The sequence below is a fragment of the Uloborus diversus genome, unplaced genomic scaffold (assembly GCF_026930045.1).
Source record: "Uloborus diversus isolate 005 unplaced genomic scaffold, Udiv.v.3.1 scaffold_14, whole genome shotgun sequence".
Classification (NCBI taxonomy): Eukaryota; Metazoa; Arthropoda; class Arachnida; order Araneae; family Uloboridae; genus Uloborus; species Uloborus diversus.
This window is the reverse complement of record NW_026558098.1, coordinates 974,952-987,777: the sequence shown is the minus strand read 5'-3', so window position 1 is coordinate 987,777 and position 12,826 is coordinate 974,952. Positions and strand designations below refer to the sequence as shown.

At 36.3% G+C, this 12,826-nt stretch overlaps 1 protein-coding gene across 1 annotated transcript in view; it reads right to left on the bottom strand.

Annotated features, from left to right (window-relative positions):
• LOC129232820 (spastin-like) overlaps positions 1–11,230 on the bottom strand; it is a 55,447-nt gene extending 44,217 nt beyond the window's left edge. The window contains 4 exon segments of the mRNA XM_054866919.1: positions 2,182–2,268; positions 4,582–4,976; positions 5,269–5,329; positions 10,853–11,230. Coding sequence (XP_054722894.1) covers positions 2,182–2,268; positions 4,582–4,976; positions 5,269–5,329; positions 10,853–11,216 — 907 coding nt within the window. The 5' untranslated portion in view covers positions 11,217–11,230.
• Positions 11,231–12,826: the final 1,596 nt, after the last annotated feature.

Here is a 12,826-nt window from a genome sequence, read left to right as displayed (position 1 = left end):
TCTAACGATATGTAATATTAATATGTGCAAGTCTTTTTCACCCCCATATTTGAGAATTTAAGTGAAAATTGGACGTAAATTGGAACAAAAAAAGAACTATTAATCGGATTATTTTCGAACTGGTCTGCAAACCTTCTCGGGACTCAAAGGAACAAAGTGTGAAAATTTCAGCGCAATGGGCCGGGTAGTTCTCGAGTTTTGCGAGTTCAAACACACAGACGCTTTTTGGAGACTTCATTTTATACTATGTAGAGATTTGCCAGAACCGAGTATCAGCATTACAATGTGCGTATGACAAGGGAGGGGGGAAGGGTCATGGGGACCGCACCATTGAAATTTTTAGGGGGGAGGTGTTTAGAGGGGTATTTTTCTAATTTGGGGGTGGGACTCTTGCTTTTCTGGGGGGGGGGCTTTGCAATATTGAGGGGGGAGGTGTTTAGAGGGGTATTTTTCTACTCTTGCTTTTGTGAGGGGGGTCTTTGCAATTTTTAGGGGAGAGGTGTTTAGATGGGTATTTTTCTAATTTGGGGGTGGGACTTTTGCTTTTGTCAGGGGGATCTTTGCAATATTGAGGGGGGGAGGTGTTTAGAGGGATATTTTTCTAATTTGGGGGTGGGACTCTTGCTTTCGTGGGGGGGGCTTTGCGATATTGAGGGGGGAGGTGTTTAGAGGGGTATTTTTTTAATTTGGGGGTGGGACTATTGTTTTCGTGGGGGGGGCTTTGCGATATTGAGGGGGGAGGTGTTTAGAGGGGTATTTTTCTAATTTGGGGGTGGGACTCTTGCTTTTGTGGGGTGGTCTTTGCAATATTGAGGGGGGAGGTGTTTAGAGGGGTATTTTTCTAATTTGGGGGTGGGACTCTTGCTTTTGTTGGGGGGGGGTCTCTGCAATATTGAGGGGGGAGGTGTTTAGAGGGGTTATTTTTCTAATTTGGGGGTGGGACTCTTGCTTTTGTCAGGGGGATCTTTGCAATATTGAGGGGGGAGGTGTTTAGAGGGGTATTTTTCTAATTTGGGGGTGGGACTCTTGCTTTTGTGAGGGGGTCTTTGCAATTTTTAGGGGGGAGGTGTTTAGAGGGGTATTTTTCTAATTTGGGGGTGGGACTATTGTTTTCGTGGGGGGGGGCTTTGCGATATTGAGGGGGGAGGTGCACCTTTGCCCTTAGGGAAGTGGGCACCCCTACGTATGATAAACCGAAAATAGTAACAGAGAATGCATGATATTTGAATTCGGGAAGTATATTGCATGAATTGAAGATATAAAGAGCATCAAGTTTGTGAATATACAGGGTGTCCGAAAAGTCCTTGACACATTTAAAAAATTCATAGAAAACCAACAAATTGTCCGTATGAATTTGCGGTTTGCACCATAATACTTTGCAGGTTCAAGAGTTTTTATGACATCGAAAAAAGAAAAGAAAAGCGGGGGGAAAAGAAGAATAAAAAAGGCATTTCGCAGCCAGGGTGTCAATATATGCTGTGCTTGTAATTCTTCATTTAGTAATTTTCATTCCTTTTCGCATTTTCCCATGTCAACAAAAACGATTTAAAAGTTTTTTTTAAACTTTAAAGGTAATTTTTTTGGGGTGTATTTAAACTGTTTCTTTCCTTACTCCAAGGCACTACAGTAGAACACCGTTATAGCGCACACTTTGGGATCAGAGCTTTTGCGTTATACAGGTTTTTGTGTTATATAGATCATTTCACACATTTTGAAACTAATATTCAGAATATATCTATATATTAGCCCTTCAGAATGAGTTTTATCTGCAATGAGTATTAAAGCACCCATATTACAATGAGTTATTCACAAATAAATATGTTTCACAATCAAAATCCTGCACTTCTGCAAGCTTCATGGTTTTCATAACAGCTGTATCTTCTTCAAAAGCCATCTGGTATTCTGCTTACTATGAATACTAATTTTCAATTTAAAAGCTTTGAATTAAGATGGAAAGATGAAAAACTTTCAAAATTTAATTTTCCTAACCATTTTTATGTTAGCAAGGCAAAACAAAGGGATTTTTTAAACTTAAAAACCTATCGTTTATTTCTGAAAAGTAGTGCGTTTTATAGAGAATTGCGTTATATAGGTCGGCGTTATAACGGTCTTCTACTGTATTTTGGGAAACAGAGAGTTTATGTGTTACATGAGAGAAAGAGAGGGGGGGGGGGGGCTCACCTGATCCCCTGTTGCAGTTGACAGCGATCCCTTTCCCGAGCTCTTCAATGCCCAGGCGGTAAAACTGGACAGCCAAGTCCTTGGGACCTAGAAGGAAAAATGTCAACATAAATGTTCTACTTTTCAAGTTTTTTTTTTTTTTTTTAATTAAAGATGAAAATTAAAGAAAAGAAATCATCACAAAATGAGAAATACATTTGAACTTTGCAAGCAATAAGAGCGAAACCGGTGTCCATATCAGGGCCCAATACAGGCTGATTTTGCTACTGTTTTTCGGTACCTTCACAAAAATCTTGTTTTGAAATCGGTACTTTCGCAAAAATCAAGTTATAAAATCAGGTAGCTTCACAAAAACATCGAAAATTTCGCAAAAATTCGCATTTTAAAATGTAAAATTTGTTTCTCTGTTTAAAACATAATTTGCTCATAAAATAAAATTCTAAGCAGGTTTATATGAACAATCGCTTCAATAGCAACCTTTTTGTGGTATTTTAACTCATTTTTAGCTGTTTCTTGCCAAAGTGTATTCATGCAATAGTATCGCAATCTTTCAACATCTGTTTCGGGAAACCGTTTTTCTCATCATTTCCAATATTGTACACAGTACATAGCCCATTCAGCTGAAATGACGATGGTATTTTTGGTACTTCTTAGGTTTTTAGCTCCCCCCCCCCTCCCCAAAAAACGAAACCTGTTAAAAATAATACTAGATGACATTGACACTTTTCGAACTAAAATTTCACTTGTTCTACTTCTCTTTTACAAAAATGAGGATGCCTCTAAAAGTTCACAAAAACAATGATGATAAAAAAAAAAAAAAACTTTCCCAAAAATAGAATGATGCAATACTTTCACAAATATAGGTAGCGAGAAAAATATCCTGGATTGGCCCCTGATGACACCGGCTCCATACCTGAAATGAATCCTTTTCGATAGTAATTATTTTCTAAATAGGGCATTTATTCCACCCATTTTCCCACAAAATGACCTCAGTTCTACCCGCATGTCCATTTTCCATCCTTTGCATCATCTAATCAAAATCGCACCATCTATGGACACGTTGGTTGCTTCTGTATACAATGCTTGAAGTACTTGCAGAACAATTTTGGTCAAATGATTTTGCGTTGCAGATCATCGTCAAATATTCTGCTTTGGGGCTTAATTCTGTTTAGCTTTGTTGCAATATTTTGTTCAAGCAATGATTTTGTCTTCATTTCATTATTTTCGAACATGAATACAAACGATACTGTTTAAGGTTTTTTCGTTATTTCTTAACTGCTTTGAACATTTCAAAAATTGTCGATGACTTGTAAACATTTGCATATCAAATGTTAAGTATTTTAATGAGAACCACTAAAGTGAGAGTTTTGTTATTTCAAGAAGACTCTGAGTCATTGGGAACGGCTTTGCAATGTAATAGGCTTTAAGATATTTTAAAGTGCTCTTAATGGCATTCAAAAAATACTTCAAAGATTTTAAATAAATATATTTAATTTTTTTTCTTAAACTGTTCAATAAATAACTCTAATTATCCTGACTAAGTCCTGTCGCGTCTGATTTTAATCAGATGCGACAACGCGTCTGATTAAAATCAGACGCTATCAATGCGTCTAAATTGTCAAAAATCAATGCGTCAAATTGTCTAAATAAAAATCAATGCGTCTAATTGTGACGCCGGTTGCGTCACAATTAGACGCAAACGGCTAAAGAAAGTAATAATAATGCGCAAATTAATGATTTGCTGAAGGTTTTCCACAATTACAATAAGTTTACTAATCAAGCCCCCTGATCGCCGAGGTAGTTTCTTGTTTAATTGTAGCAGGCAGAGCAAGGGGTAAAACCTAAAAAAAGGTTAAAACCACTCGTTTTGAACTTAAAGTTGGAAATTTCTCATAATGTTTGACTCTGGTCCCACCTGAAAGATTTTTTTATACAGGCAGAATTGTACAAGTGTAATTGAACCAACTTGTTGTTCGTAAAAAAAAAAATAGTATGTCTTTTTGTCCATTTCAATTCCCGTACCGACAGACGGAACACCACTGTTCAGAGATAATTTTAAAGGTATAAAGGTTATTCAAATACATATACCTATTCATAAAAGTTCCCAAACTAAAATTATTCTAGCCTGAAATGTGACGACCATGCCAATATCCCACATATCAAAATATCCCAAAATTATATGAAACATGTTTTGGGATTTAAAAAAAATATTTTACTTAAAATACTATGGTATTGTTTTTCTTATCCATTAAATGAATTATAACACCAGGATAACATTTATGAAATTGGATAATTATGAAATTTGAGGATGTATAGAACAATTTCTTTATCAAAAGGGGGGTGCGGGTATAAAAAGTCGGGAAGCAACTGGACGGAGGACAGGGAATGAAAGGAAAGCACCTTCATTGTCTTCGTCAATCTTGAGCGCTTTGGAGATGAAGTCGAAGGCCCGCCTGTGGTGGTACCTCTGGACAGCGAAGGGGTTGTTTGCGCTCATCTCCTTCTCCTTAATCGCCTGGCATTCTTGAGCGACTTCGACACCGGAGGAGAAACTCACGGATTGTCGAACAGATGTGCAGACGCCGCGGACGAACGCGAACAGCTCGCAGATGAGAAACCTCAGGGAACTAAACAGAAACGTAAAAGGAAAAAGAATCAGAAGAAGCGTCCTCTTCACATTGTACTTCTTCGGGGGCACCTCCTTCTCACTATTCGCATAATCAGACGGATCTTTCACATGACTTCTGATGTTTACGGGAGTCATCTGTCCTCCATTACTTTCCACAGTTTGAAACCTGTTGCCAAATCGTGCAAAACAACTTTCGCTTTTAAATGGAAAATATTTTTTTTTTTTTTTTTTTTTTTTTTTTGCAGGGCTTCACTCGATCCCAATGCCAACCGAGGTTGCGTTCGACGAAACTCGCCGGTCGTCTGGTAAGTAACTGGTTACTAACCGAAGCGTTCTATGATCAACCGGTTACCACGGCGGTTACCATTCTAAGCAGTTGATTGGAGCACGTGATCATTATCTGTCACGTGACTAACTAACTGGTCGCTCTCGGTCGAGCTCGTTTTTTGGATGCTTACAAAATATCAACGATATTTCTACTTTGGTTATATTGTTCTCTGGAGGAGTTTTCAACGGATTCTAGAGGTTAAATGGATTTATCTACTATAATATTAGATGAACTAACAACCTGTTTCAGATGATTATCAACGATTTTCTCATGTGTTTGTGTCACGAAATATCTACATAAACTGCATCTTGGTAAATTACCAATAATTTATAGACTGTTTGCACACTTTTTGAAAGTCTTAAAATCTTTTTTACCCTCAAACTTTTTAAAACAGTAATATCTTAAGCTTTTTTAAAAAATCATTTGAATGAAATTCAAATTTGGAATATAACTCAATAAAACAATTAAGATAGACAAGAAAAATGAAATAATTTTTAAATTAATTTCAAATATAATTAAATATGTATATTTTATTTAAATAATTTAAGAAAATAACAAATTCTAGCGTTTTAAAAAAGTAATTTTAAAGATTTAAGACTTCCAAGAAACATGTAAGTAATCTATGAATCATTGATAACCTATTTTGTGTTCATATTTAAGTAGACAATAAACCATATCTTTTGTATGTACAATTCACAAATTTTATTCCAGCAACAATCTAAACAAACAAACATAGTAATAATAATAATAATATGAGAACTTTTAATTCAGAGCTATCTCTACGTCGTTTTGACGGTCAGAACACTGTTTCTTGAATTTAGAAAACATAATTTAAAAAAACTTAAAAAGCAGGCAATTACTTACTTTACGTTAATACAAGAAATCGCTCACACACTCACTCTCGCAACAATTCGGAACTCCAGCGCTCGAATACGCTACCTTGCGGTGATTTACAAAACTGCCGATGAAACTAAAACATTGCCACGTTGCGTTCCACGTGTGTCTGTTGACGTAAACACAGGCAGTTTGTTCTGAGTATTTATTAACGCAATCGATGAGTCTTAGTTTGCTTTCAGCTACAGAAATTAATTCGTCCCTTAGTAGTATTCTCGAGCTTCTCAAAATAATGTTAGTTTTCCTTATTTCCTTCCAAAATATGAGTTGATTGAAAATGGTGAAAGCGAAAGCTGGATTAACAAACTTGGATAACGTTATACAAGGTAAAATTTTTTATTGTTTTGTATGAATTTGTAAGAATATGAGTTTTTTTTTAATCCTAAATTAATTTAACTAACCATCTTTTACAGCAGCATTTAGTTGGAATGGAAGGTATGCAAAATATTTTCTTGAATATATTATCGTAGAACAAAATGAAAAATGTTTCACCGAGAAAGAATTTACTTTATTCCTTTTGTTCTCAGCTGAAAGGTTCCGCCAAATTTGTTTAGGGTTATAGTTTTAGTATTGTGCGAGCAAAGTAGCCTTGGCGAGATTTCGCGTTTTCAGTTAAACCATTTTTAATTTTTATCATGAGTGGAATAAAATGGTAGTAAGATTACAGAATTCGATAAGTAAAAAGAAATAATGGTCAATCAACTGAAAAGAAAACTACCACCATATATATATCCGTAAGAATTCTGTAGATGATTTGCATAACTTGACATAATTAAATCGTAACTCAGAAATTAGAAAAATCGAAACAGAAAAATTTTAAGTTAACCGATTCGGGAGTTCGAGAGAAATAACTCAGCAACAAATGCAAAACAATAAGCGCTAGCCAAGCAAGGCAAAGATGTATCATCTTCTTTCGATAATAATTTGTAATGTCATATTGAATTTTCTAGCATTAATTGTTGTTCTTGTCAGGCCACAATTATTATTTAGTTTTATCAAGAATTGATAAATATCGAATTCAACATCGTGGAAATAGCTGCTTAGAACTACGAACTACGTAGTTTGCATTAATCTTTGACGTTTAGTAATGCTTCTTGAATTCTCATTTCTTTCTACGTGGGTCAGAATATCCACAAGACTTTGAAAATTAATTTAAAAAGAATAAAGCGAAAAATATCATACATACGAACAAAAATCACAACACTTTTAGCATCTTCTTCGTTACCATGTGCGTTTGTTTTGGTTTTTAAGTCGGCCATTAGACAGTGACTGCAGTGCCCCCTATAGTTCGTTGGAGTTGCGAATTTGGAAAAGCCCAACTACGTGAGGAAATCTACATCGCGTCGATATCCGTTTGTGATATGTCATGAGTTTTGCACCAGTTCAACGATATAACAACGAATATTGGAAGATCTGTGCTGTCTAGGAATTGACTAAAGAAAATGCACAGTACTATCTAAACGAAAAACTCACTACATTAACAAAATATTTACAACTTGGAATGGACCTTATTCACGGTTTGGCAACGGTCCCATCAGCTGTCCGTCTGCGGGTATTTAGACCAATTACGTAGTGTCAGTAGTGCTAAAAAAACTAGTTTTATTTAAGGATTAATAGACTTCATGCGCATAATGAACATGTTTAGGGCTTAAAAAGACTGACGAATGCATGAAAAATGCCGAGAAACGGGGAAAATAAAAAGAGAATTCGAGTTTTCACCATATTTCTGATAAGGAACCAAAGAGGCTTAAACCCATGAAAATACGATAATAAAGAGAGTATTTCATATCAAATGAATCGTTCATCGTTCTTTTACAATGTTTCTTAGTTAAAAACGTAAAAAACCTCCCATTTTTAAATAGAAAGAAGAGTTTATAAGCCACACAAAAGCAAGTGTTATTATACGCTGTAGTTCCGGATTTTCGTCTGCTACAGTTCCCACAATGCACTGCAGTGAGGCTTTTTACCCGCAGTGACGTCAGGTGAATACTGTCCATAACAAATTTACAAATCGGACTCCATAAAAGATCATTCTTCCGTGTTCCATCCATTCTATTTAGTTTATTTCTCGCTCCCGTTGATCGTCCGCTACGATCAACGCCCGTTGTTGCTAGGATATCCACCAGTCACATGGTTTGGTGTATGAGGGTCGCCATAAAAAATAATGGAGGCAAGGCACTTAGTATGCAGTCCTCGACATAAATACAGTTGTGACTCGGAATCGAAAAGTGTGTTTATTTTTATTTTCTATTATTTTATTACGAGTGCTGTCTCTGGCCTGAGAGTGGAAAACGAACGTGTTTTTGAATAAAGCGAGGAGTGTCCCCGATCTTCTCCGGTCGTGTGGCAACGGGTGCGCTTCGTACTTTTGTGAATGTTGAGCGAAAGTGGGTCAGTGGTTCCACCATCGAATCAATGTTTATCGTTACATTTTAACGTGCTCTGCATCGCTCAATTTCGCCTCCAGCCTTCCCAATCGTGCGCTCTCCTCGTTCGGCCGATGCTCTTCCGACGACCCCCTCTGGTATGAAGCTACCCTGAAGGGACCCGGACCCCATCCTCGTTGTTGTGATAGATCGGCGATTCTCAATCGGACAATGCTCGACACCCAAGCATCAAAACAACGTCAAGTCGTGTGAGTATCCTCTTTGTTTCCTACACCGGGACACTGGCCCGGCCGAGGGGGGGATGGGGGGCTAGAACCCCTCCCGTGAAGAAATAAAATGTAGAGTAGTACAGCGCCGATCATAACACTCCTCTACCGTAAAACGCAGTTTCAATGTACAGTCCTCCCTCGCTACTTCGCGCTTCGACTTTCGCGGCTTCACGACATCGCGGTTTTTTCTGGGTTTTTTTCTTTTTTTTCTCCAAATATAGTAGTTAGCCTTTTTTATGCGCTCGTGTAAACTTTTTTCTACGAAAGAATAACAAAATATATGTCTTTTAAGCAAGGTAAGCTTTTACGTAAGATCTGAAGGGCTAGTTGTACTAGTCGAGAGAGTGGAGGTATAAAAATCCCCGAAGAAAGTGTAGGGAATCGCCATCTCATTTTAACCGTTAAGCACTGACCGGAAGGTATAAACCACTGTATTATTACTAGGGGGTAATAAATACATCTGTAAATGGTGTTCAACAAAATACTAGCCTTTTAAGTTGTACACCTAAATGTAGAGGAAGACGGGGGCACCTACGCTCACTGACGGGCCATTGATTCTTCATCGAACAAGTTGAGGTTTTTTCATGGATTAGTAGTAGTGTGTAAGAACTGCGTCTGTGTGTAGTTTATTTCCCAATCATTAACAATGTGATATCTATTACGTCTAACAAATCTGATTTTGTGCAATATATTAAGTAATACAAATGTAATGGTGACTGAGGGTGCTGTTTCATGTCTAGGGGGCTCTAACTATGATAAAAACCTATTTAAATTGTCGTAAGTAAGTTTTATGCGCTCTAATTAGAAAAATATATACAGAATCCTACTTTGCGGAAACTCAATTATCGCGGTAAAGTTTGGAACCAATTAACCGCGATAAAAGAGGGTTGACTGTATCCATGTTTACATATTTCTATCTACAGGGTTGGCAAGTTTTTGCCGGGGGACGGAAAAAACCACGGTTTTTACCGCCCGGCAAAAATAGGTTTTTGCCAGTTTTTGCCAAAGTGGCAAAAATAGATTTTGTGTTAACAACTTACGGACAGTTTTTTTTTCTTTTATATAAAAGAAAAAGCATGAAAAGATTTTGATAAAAGGCTTTGCCATTTTCTGCAGAGTGACCTAGTATTACTAAAAAGTAGAGTGAATATAGAATGCACATATTGATCTGCTTTTTTTTCTTCTTTTTAAATTCTTCTCTTGGCTGTCCATTTTCCCAGTAAGTGAGAAAAAATGCATTATTTCTTTAGTGAGGAAAAGTTTCTTTTTTGTCACTTCATGGCGTAAAACGAAGTAAATTATGTAAGATTATTCCTTGGACTTTACCGATTTATGGCACACTACGAAGAATTAGAATTTTCTCCCTGCACCCCGATCCATCCCCATAGATCTATATTGATATTGTAGACACTTTGCAGCAGCCCTCAATTAGAGAATATTAAGCAAGCCAACTAGGACAAATGGCTAAAGAAAGTAATAATAATGCGCAAATTAATGAGTTGCTGAAGGTTTTCCACAATTACAATAAGTTTACTAATCAAGCCCCCTGATCGCCGAGATAGTTTCTTGTTTAATTGTAGTAGGCAGAGCAAGGGGGGGCTCTCCCGAAAAAAGTTTAAAACCACTCATTTTGAACTTAAAGTTGGAAATTTCTCATAATGTTTGACTCTGGTCCCACTTGAAAGATTTTTTTATACAGGCAGAATTATACAAGTGTAATTGAACCAACTTGTTGTTCGTAAAAAAAAAAATAGTATGTCTTTTTGTCCATTTCAATTCCCGTACCGACAGACGGAACACCACCGTTCAGAGATAATTTTAAAGGTATAAAGGTTATTCAAATACATATACCTATTCATTAAAGTTCCCAAACTAAAATTATTCTCGCCAAAAAATGTGACGACCATGCCAATATCCCACATATCAATATATCCCAAAATTATATGAAACATGTTTTGGGATTTAGAAAAAATATTTTACTTAAAATACTATGGTATTGTTTTTCTTATCCATTAAATGAATTATAACACCAGGATAACATTTATGAAATTGGACAATTATGAAATTTGAGGATGTATAGAACAATTTCTTTATCAAAAGGGGGGTGAGGGTATAAAAAGTCGGGAAACAACTGGATGGAGGACAGGGAATGAAATGAACGCACCTTCATTGTCTTCGTCAATCTTGAGCGCTTTGGAGATGAAGTCGAAGGCCCGCCTGTGGTGGTACCTCTGGACGGCGAAGGGGTTGTTTGCGCTCATCTCCTTCTCCTTAATCGCCTGGCATTCTTGAGCGACTTCGACACCGGAGGAGAAACTCACGGATTGTCGAACAGATGTGCAGACGCCGCGGACGAACGCGAACAGCTCGCAGATGAGAAACCTCAGGGAACTAAACAGAAACGTAAAAGGAAAAAGAATCAGAAGAAGCGTCCTCTTCACATTGTACTTCTTCGGGGGCACCTCCTTCTCACTATTCGCATAATCAGACGGATCTTTCACATGACTTCTGATGTTTACGGGAGTCATCTGTCCTCCATTACTTTCCACAGTTTGAAACCTGTTGCCAAATCGTGCAAAACAACTTTCGCTTTTAAATGGAAAATATTTTTTTTTTTTTTTTTTTTTTTTGCAGGGCTTCACTCGATCCCAATGCCAACCGAGGTTGCGTTCGACGAAACTCGCCGGTCGTCTGGTAAGTAACTGGTTACTAACCGAAGCGTTCTATGATCAACCGGTTACCACGGCGGTTACCATTCTAAGCAGTTGATTGGAGCACGTGATCATTATCTGTCACGTGACTAACTAACTGGTCGCTCTCGGTCGAGCTCGTTTTTTGGATGCTTACAAAATATCAACGATATTTCTACTTTGGTTATATTGTTCTCTGGAGGAGTTTTCAACGGATTCTAGAGGTTAAATGGATTTATCTACTATAATATTAGATGAACTAACAACCTGTTTCAGATGATTATCAACGATTTTCTCATGTGTTTGTGTCACGAAATATCTACATAAACTGCATCTTGGTAAATTACCAATAATTTATAGACTGTTTGCACACTTTTTGAAAGTCTTAAAATCTTTTTTACCCTCAAACTTTTTAAAACAGTAATATCTTAAGCTTTTTTAAAAAATCATTTGAATGAAATTCAAATTTGGAATATAACTCAATAAAACAATTAAGATAGACAAGAAAAATGAAATAATTTTTAAATTAATTTCAAATATAATTAAATATGTATATTTTATTTAAATAATTTAAGAAAATAACAAATTCTAGCGTTTTAAAAAAGTAATTTTAAAGATTTAAGACTTCCAAGAAACATGTAAGTAATCTATGAATCATTGATAACCTATTTTGTGTTCATATTTAAGTAGACAATAAACCATATCTTTTGTATGTACAATTCACAAATTTTATTCCAGCAACAATCTAAACAAACAAACATAGTAATAATAATAATAATATGAGAACTTTTAATTCAGAGCTATCTCTACGTCGTTTTGACGGTCAGAACACTGTTTCTTGAATTTAGAAAACATAATTTAAAAAAACTTAAAAAGCAGGCAATTACTTACTTTACGTTAATACAAGAAATCGCTCACACACTCACTCTCGCAACAATTCGGAACTCCAGCGCTCGAATACGCTACCTTGCGGTGATTTACAAAACTGCCGATGAAACTAAAACATTGCCACGTTGCGTTCCACGTGTGTCTGTTGACGTAAACACAGGCAGTTTGTTCTGAGTATTTATTAACGCAATCGATGAGTCTTAGTTTGCTTTCAGCTACAGAAATTAATTCGTCCCTTAGTAGTATTCTCGAGCTTCTCAAAATAATGTTAGTTTTCCTTATTTCCTTCCAAAATATGAGTTGATTGAAAATGGTGAAAGCGAAAGCTGGATTAACAAACTTGGATAACGTTATACAAGGTAAAATTTTTTATTGTTTTGTATGAATTTGTAAGAATATGAGTTTTTTTTTAATCCTAAATTAATTTAACTAACCATCTTTTACAGCAGCATTTAGTTGGAATGGAAGGTATGCAAAATATTTTCTTGAATATATTATCGTAGAACAAAATGAAAAATGTTTCACCGAGAAAGAATTTACTTTATTCCTTTTGTTCTCAG